The sequence below is a fragment of the Lathyrus oleraceus genome, chromosome 4 (assembly GCF_024323335.1).
Source record: "Lathyrus oleraceus cultivar Zhongwan6 chromosome 4, CAAS_Psat_ZW6_1.0, whole genome shotgun sequence".
NCBI lineage: Eukaryota > Viridiplantae > Streptophyta > Magnoliopsida > Fabales > Fabaceae > Lathyrus > Lathyrus oleraceus.
The window spans coordinates 394674750-394683173 of NC_066582.1; the positions used below are offsets into that span (position 1 = coordinate 394674750).

An 8424-nucleotide genomic window follows, 5' to 3' on the forward strand; every position below is an offset into this window, starting at 1 on the left:
TTTTGTATGAGTGTCCAAAAATCAACACCCGACTAATATATGCCACTATACTTATATAAAACTTAAAAACTACACAAGATAGAATAACTATAGATTTAATAGATAGATGATGGAGTGGGCTATAGAGAAGGAGGGGTGTTAAATGTGTAGTGGAGTAAGAGGAGGGGTGTTAAATGGATGTTGAAAAACTCAACACCCAAGTAATATAGGCCACTATAGTTATTAGAAAATTAAAGACCTATATACAAGACAAAATTTAAAATTAATACATCACAAAATACAACTGATACATTCTAAAATCTCAATGTTTCAACAATCACATTACAAAATGTAAAACCCTTTCTTTGCACACAATAAACTTAATTAGTTCCAACACACATACCTATTTATTTAGGATGTATCGCAAACCATGTTTGGATGAAAGTAAGAAGCAATGCCAATGATGCAGCTAAAAAGGCAATCATAGTCCATGGTGTATTGAAATAAGTATTGTAAGCTTGTGCCAACCATGTCTTCCATTTATTTGTGTAATGCTTTTCAATTTGACGTTTGATCAAAATATATTTCTTACTGTACGCCACTGCATTTGAGTAGGAATCATGGCAAGACATTTTTGTTGGCAAATCATCGCCTAAATCATTGAAAAGCTTTGCCAATTCTTCATCACTTCCAAGTAAATTTTGAAATACACCAGCTGATCTAAGCTCCCTAACATCCTCAGCATTGTCAACCAATGAATCCATAAAGCTAAAGAACGAACAACATTCGTAGCCGTTGTGGACATCTGGACACATCTCATATGCTATAAAGTTTCGGAAAATATAAGGTGTGACATCATTGAACAAAAAAACAGGAAGTCTTAGTTCTCCACCAAACCACTTAGACTTGAATGAAATATTACTCCATTTCCAACTGTTTTTATTTGCTACCACTCGAATTCCTACTGTTTTTAGATCTCGTATACTCTTATAAGTATTCCAATTATATACAACTTCTTCTTCATCGCTATCTTCTTGGTTTAGGGTTTTGTTTTTTCCCATCATATAGTGGTCATTTCCTCCTTGTGTTTCCATTTGATCTTCTCCTTCAAAATCGTCCACTTGAAGCGCCACCATTAATCGAACATAATCAAGTACATGAAAGAATTTAGGAGTATCCACTTGGAGCACTACCACTCCCAATCGCTTGCATTCACCCATCCTACCATAGTTCTCAATTAAGAAACCCATATCAACACCTTTCTCTTTACATAGAATCTCAAGCATTTTACTTGGAAGTTGGTTCTCCAATAATAGAACATCTCTCCATATGTACATTAGTTGATCAAATTTTAGATTTAGTGCTTTTGGACATTGTTGATCAACATTTTCCATAAAATATATCAAAGAACATCCATCCACAAACAATATCCAAGCAAGATCATTATCATTGTAACCTTCAATTGCCTCCTCAGTAAACATATTCTTCAATTCTTCAATATTATCTTCAATCTTATTAAACAAAAGTCTGCATGCTTGGTTAGCATCTTGATCAATTTTTTTGCCATATTCTGCAACAAATATTGATGTCCATAAAAGCTTATAATGTTCTCCTTCCGTAAGACTTTCATTATTGTGATGGATGGGACCAAATGATATAATCTTTGGTAAGCAGTACTTGTAAAATCTTTCATTTTGTCGCAAAAATTTTGGAACCATCTGAATCTTAGGAATTGAACTTTGGCTACTTTGATCAAATCTTTGTTGTGCCTTTTTCAGCTGAGAAAGTTTTTCATCCATAAAGGCATCTGTCATGAATGATCTAATGGTTGAGTAGTAGTGAGAAAGCATACATTTATAGCTCATGCAAACAATTATATATATATTTTTTCCAAATCTATGAACATTTTAATTTTTCTTCATTATCTGACTGTGTGATATTTGGATTGAGCTCTAGTCTCGACAGGGTTAGCTTCATGTTTCGATTGGAGTTGTGCATATGTTATAGTCGAAGTCTCTTCAAGCATGCAGGAGTCAAAGATGTGTGTGTTGTAGTTAAAGTTTGTTCTAACATGCCGCAGAAATTTGTTAGTTTGTTCTAGCATGCTGCCAAAACTTGTTAGTTTGTTGTTTAAGCTAGCATGTCGAATTAGACCATTCTATTGGGCAAATTGTTTAGTATGTTAGTTGAAAGTTAGGGTTTAGTTTTCTTATAAATAGCATACTAGCCACCATTTCTTCAGGAATCCCTGATAATCCTATTCAGGTGGAGAAAATGTTTTGATTGAGATTCAATTGTAAACATTATTTCTAACGTGTAATTGAATCAAGAATCCAGTTTTTAACCACTTTGTTTGTTCTTTCTCTTCTCTTGTTTCTTCTTTTCTACTTTGTGGTTTTCTTGTTAATCAAGAAATCGATCATACTATGTTTTCTTGGATATCACTTTCACAACAAATTGGTGCGGTGAGCGTGGAGGAGAAGATGTCGCCAAAAAAGTATGAGATTGAGAAATTCACCGGTGTGAATGATTTCGGTCTGTGGCGCTTGAAGATGCAAGTCTTACTGGTTCAACAGGGTTTTTTAGAAGCGTCGAAAGGATCGAAGAAGATGGATGTTGCCCAAACAGAGAAGGAAAGACGTCAGTGATCGAGAAAGCCCACAACGCCATTGTATTGAGCCTTGGTGATAAGTTTCTCTAGCAGGTTTCGAAGGAGAAAGTTGCAGCTAGCGTGTGGACGAAACTCAAAGGTTTGTACATGACGAAATCGACGGTCAATCGTCTCTACTTGAAGCAAGCTTTGTCTTCATTCTAAATGAGTGAAGACAAAGTCTTAGTTGAGCATGCATATGTTCAACAAGTTTATTCTTGATCTTGAGAATATCAAGGTCAAGTTTGATGATAAAGATCAAGCGTTACTGCTGTTGTGTGCTTTACCTAAGTCACATGCTCATTTCAAAGAAACTCTCTTGTACGGAAGAGATTCGTTGACCTTTGAAGATGTTCAATCAACCTTGAACTTTAAGGATTTGAACGAACGAAAGGAGCATAAGCCATCATCTGTTGGTGAGAGATTGTCCATTAAAGGAAAGTTCTCTAGGAAAGATGGTAGGTTTGAGAAGAAGAATGGTAAAGTTCTACAAAATTCTTATGGTAGTAATGTTCCTGCTATTAGGTGTTATCATTGTAAGAAGAAGGGTCATACAAGAAAGGTGCGCCCTGATCGACTAAATAATCATGGTGGAAAGGATAATGGTAATGCAGCCATTGTGCAAGATGATTGAGAATCATTTAATATACTGGTGGTTTCAAGCAGTCACTCTAGCAAGGAGTTGATTATGGATACAAGTTGCACTTGGCACATGACTCCAAACAAAGATATGTTTGAGGAATTATGTGATCAAGATGGTGGATCGGTGTTGCTCGGAAACAACAAAGCCAACAAAATTACAGGTATTGGATATGTGAGATTCAAGCTCCATGATGAGTCAATAAAGTTATTGACTGGTGTCAGGTATGTATCTGAGCTTAAGAGAAATTTGATTTCTCTTGGTGAATTCGACAATAAAGGATGTGTTTTTAAAGGAGGGAAAAATATCTTAAGGGTAATAAAGAGGTCGAAGGAAGTCTTGAGAGGTGTGAAGAAATAAGGCTTGTATACCCTTGAGACTGATGTTGTAAGTGATTCAAAAGATGTGGCATACACAAAACCTGTGTCAGAGACTGAGCTATGGCACAAGCATCTTGGCGATTTCAGTGAAAAAGGCCTGGTCAAATCGTCGAAACAAAATCTGCTATGTGATGACAAGGTCGAAAAACTGAAGATATGTGAACCTTGTGTATTTCGTAAATTCTGTAGGGTGAAGTTTAACAAAGGTAAACAAAGAACACATGGATCCCTTAATCATATCCATGCTGGTCTTTGGGGGTCTGTAAGAAATCCTTCACACCCAGGTGCAAGATATTTTCTATTCATAGTTGATAATTAATCACAAAAGTTGTGGGTATTCATTCAGAAAACTAAGGATGAAACTTTTGAAAATTCCAAAAGTTGGAAGACCCTGGTCGAAAACCAAACCGGCAAGAAGGTCAAGAGGTTGAGGACCGACAATGGTCTTGAATTTTGCGATGATGCTTTCAATAACTATTGTGTTGCTTCTGGTATTACAAGGCACATAACTATTACATGTACTCCCCAACAAAATGGTTTGGCTGAAAGGTTTAATCGAACCATTATGGAAAGAGTAATGTGCATGTTGGTTAGTGTGGGATTAAAGAAGGTATTTTGTGCAGAAGTTGTTGTGACTGCAACATACCTGATAAGTAGGTACCCCTTGACTGTCTTGGGGATGAAAACACTTGAAGAAATTTGGTCGAAACATCCACCTAATCTCGACAGACATAGAGTATTTGGTTGCTTAGCCTATGCTCACATTAGGCAAGACAAGGTCGAACTTAGAAATCTAAGATGTATGTTTCTTGGATATATTGAAGGAGTCAAAGCTTATAGGATATGGTGCCTAGATCCAGGTCACAAGAGGTGTATCACAAGTTAAGATATAACTTTCAATAAAGCAGAAATGGTGTTCAAGAATACTGATGATGATGGTTGAAATACAGAGATCTCTGAAGAAGAGCTGGAACAGGGAGAGATTCCTGTTCAGGTGGAGCATGTTGATGCTGAATTGCATAACCCGTATAAAGTTGAAGAAGAAACAGAAGTTGCTGACGAAGTTGAGGAGATTGATAATGACTACCTGCTAGCAAGACACAAGCCAAAAAGATTCATCAAGCCACCTCAAAGATTAGTTATGCAGATCTCATAGCTTTTGCCTTAGTTTCTAAAAGTGGGATCCTTCATGAAGAACCCAGAGATTACAAGGAAGTTGTAAGGATTTGAAACAAGACAGAATGACTGAAATCCATGGATGATGAGATGAAATCTCTTCATGATAACAACATTTGGGAGCTGATCGAGAAACCTTCAGGGGTTAGGTTACTCAGCTGTAAATGGATCTTCAAGGATAACGAAGGAATCAAATGATTGATGTCGAAGTGATTTAAGGCAAGGTTGGTTGCTAGGGGGTTCACTAAAAAAGAATGTGTCGACTTCAATGATGTGTTCTCACGTGTTGTAAAGCATAGATCCATTTGAATGCTGCTTGCTATGGTGGCGAAGTTCGACCTAGAACTTTAACATATGGATGTGAAAACAACCTTCTTGTATGGTGATTTAGATGAAACAGTCCTGATGAGGCAACCCGAAGGGTATGCAGAAAAGGGAAAGTTAGATTATGTGTACAAGCTTAATAGATCGTTATATGGCCTGAAACAATCTCCTCGACAATGGAATATGAGATTCGACAAGTTCATAGCACATAGGTTTCACTAGGAGCCAATTCAACCATTGTATTTACTTCAGATTTAGACCTGGAAATTCAACTGTTATTTTGTTCCTTTATGTATATGACATCCTCATAGCAAGCAACAATGTTGAAGATGTTATAAAGGTGAAAACTGGATTCAATAAGGAGTTCGACATGAAGGATTTGGGAGCTGCCTCTAGGATTTTTGGGATTAACATCTACAGAGATAGAAAGTAATCGAGATTATGCTTATCTCATTAGACATACTCGAAGAAGATTTTTGACAAGTTTGGTATGTCGAATCCAAAGCATGTTGTAACACCGACTAATCCTCAATTCAAGCTGAGTACGACTTAAAGTCCTAGTACTAAACTCGAAAGAGCCTATATGAATAACATCCCATATACTAGTATAATAGGTTCTTTTTTGTATGATATGGTATGTACGAGTCCAGACATAGTGTACAGAGTGAGCCTTATAAGCAAGTATATGGCCAATCTTGGGAAGACACACTGACAATCATTGAAGTGGATTCTAAGGTACATAAATGGGTCTCTGAGCAGAGTCCTGATTTATGGTGAGCCTATGGTGATGATGGAAAAGTCAAAATCAAAGGATTTGTCGACTCTGATTATGCAGGTTGTATGGATTCTAGAAAATCTATTTTTGGATATTTGTGTTCACTATGTTTGGCACAACAATCAGCTTGAAAGCAACACTTCAGAAGGTTGTTGCCCTATTAACCACTAAAGCGGAATATATTGCCATCACTGAAGCTGTGAAAGAAGCATTGTGGCTTGAAGGTTTTGCTAAGGAGCTGAAACTACAAGGTCAAGTTATCAGTGTTAAATGTGATAGTCAAAGTGCAATACATATGTCGAAGAATTCATCATATCATGAGCGAACCAAGCACATCGATGTGAGACTGCATTTTGTGAGAGAAATAATCGAACGTGGAGAAGTTCAAGTGCTGAAGGTTTCGACTGATGACAATGTTGCTGATATGATCACCAAAACATTGCCAAGTATCAAGTCCTTCCACTATATGTAGTTGATAAAGTTGTATGATGAAAGCTAGTTTGTTCCCTTGTTAGTGTAATGTTTGTTTCAAGGTGGACATTTGTGGTATTTCGATCAAACTCTAGCCTCGACAAGGTGAGCTTCATGTTTCGACAGGAGTTGTGCATGTTGTAGTCGAAGTTTGTTCAAGCATGGAGGAGTTGAAGATGTGCGTGTTGTAGTCGAAGCTTGTTCTAGCATGTTGTCGAAATTTGTTAGCTTGTTGTTTAAGTTAGCATGTCGAATTGAGTCAGTCTGTTGGGCCAATTGTTTAGTATGTTAATAGAAAGTTAGAGTTTAATTTTCTTATAAATAACATACTAATTACCACTTCTCCGGGAATCTCTGGTAATCCTATTCAGGTGGAGAAAATGGTGCAATTGAGATTTAATTGTTAACGTTGTTCCTAATGTGTAATTGAATCAATAACCATTTTTTAACCATTTTGTTTGTTCTTTCTCTTCTCTTTTATTTTTTTGATTTTTTTTAATAAATAAATCGATCATATTATATTTTTTTGGACATCACTTTCACAACAATATTAATAAAATAAATCAATTTAATATCTATAAACTTAAACATTAAAATTAAAATTTAGATAAGTTCCTATACCATAAGTATTAGAAGAGTAAGTTAGGGGTGTAAGACTCTTATATTTTCAAAGTTCACTAGAGAAGAAAATCTTTTCTATAAACAATTTATATTTATTGAGATTCGAAACTAAGACTTAAACATTCTTTTAACACTCAAGTCTTTACCATCAAGTCGTACACAAACACATAAATTGAATATAGAAATATGGATAATGACAAATTTCTAAAGATGAAATACTTAACTAAAAATGTATTCGCATGGTTCACTACCATACCTCCAAATTTAATTTTAAATTAAAGCCATCTAAAAGCTTTATTCAAAGAAAGAAAAAAACATGTGTATGGTATTTTGAGAACAACCTGAAGTTAATATCATATATTTAAGGTTTAAATAGATAAACGGTTTATGTAAGTTAGTAAGTTTTTATTTATCATTTATGTATTTTTCTTATAAATAATTTCTGGAATTAAGATCCTTTTGGTGAACGTTGAAATCCACGATAAAATTTGTAGATAAAAAGGAATTTTTAACCCTTTTTACACGTAGATTCTGCTGCAAATTTTAATATTAGAGACAAATATCAAATTAGTTTAATATTTAAAAATTATTTTAAAAAAATACAAAAACGAAAATAAAAAATTCGCTTACGATTTAAGCTATATTTAAACTTATAAAAAAAACATATAACTAAACCTTTCTAGTCACAAGAACTTAGAAATATATAAAAGACTAAAAAAATGGCTAATATCTATCAACAAGTTCATTAAGTTGTGAGTTACCTGGTGATAACATCAATTGAACAGTTAGTGATTAACGTAACTCCCTAACAAACACTAAAGTGTACCTGAAATTTTTGATTTGGCCATATGATCTTGTACAGATAACTTTCAAGAACTCACCAACAATTCTGGATTTGGTTCAGGAGATGGAGTCGATTTTGACAGACAAGAACAATGAAAGCAAGTAGTAATGATAAGTTTGGCGAGGAAGGGTATTTGTGGCTGATATCCCATCAGCATAAAGCAGAATGTACGGATCAACCAACCTGGAACCCATTTTTAAGCATTTTATTTCTTTTGTAATTTCTTTTAAGTCTTAATTTACGTTTTATTTCATTTATGTACAAGTTAAAATTAGTTTTGAAATATTTACATGTTTGAGTAAACTTGTTTTTGTCTGATTTTTAAAAAAAAATTAGCTTTTGATCTTGTTTGTTCTAGTATAGTTTTGGTTTTTAATAAGGAACTAATTTAATGGAAAACAGTTAACCGAATAGAAGCAAATTGAAAATTGTAAAAAAATCACATTTGATTGTTCGGATGTGTTTAAATATTTTTTAACATAATCATATGATTCAGTTCAACTTAGAATTTGTATTTTGTAAATCGAATCGAATGAACCATATTTACTGAGATAGATTTTGATA

The 8424-nt window shown here is 34.6% G+C and overlaps 1 protein-coding gene across 2 annotated transcripts; it reads right to left on the reverse strand.

The window, feature by feature from the left end:
- Positions 1–243: 243 nt before the first annotated feature.
- LOC127075637 (putative UPF0481 protein At3g02645) lies at positions 244–8053 on the reverse strand. 2 transcript variants are annotated; one of them, XM_051017092.1, is made up of 2 exons: positions 7843–8053; positions 244–1800 (listed from the first exon to the last, which is right to left on the reverse strand). In XM_051017092.1, exon 2 carries the CDS (start codon positions 1791–1793, stop codon positions 387–389), a length of 1407 nt encoding a protein of 468 aa, XP_050873049.1. In that variant the 5' UTR covers positions 1794–1800; positions 7843–8053; the 3' UTR covers positions 244–386. The 2 variants fall into 2 exon arrangements, with proteins under 2 accessions (XP_050873049.1, XP_050873048.1); XM_051017091.1 differs by having other exon boundaries at positions 244–1786; positions 7843–8049.
- Positions 8054–8424: the final 371 nt, after the last annotated feature.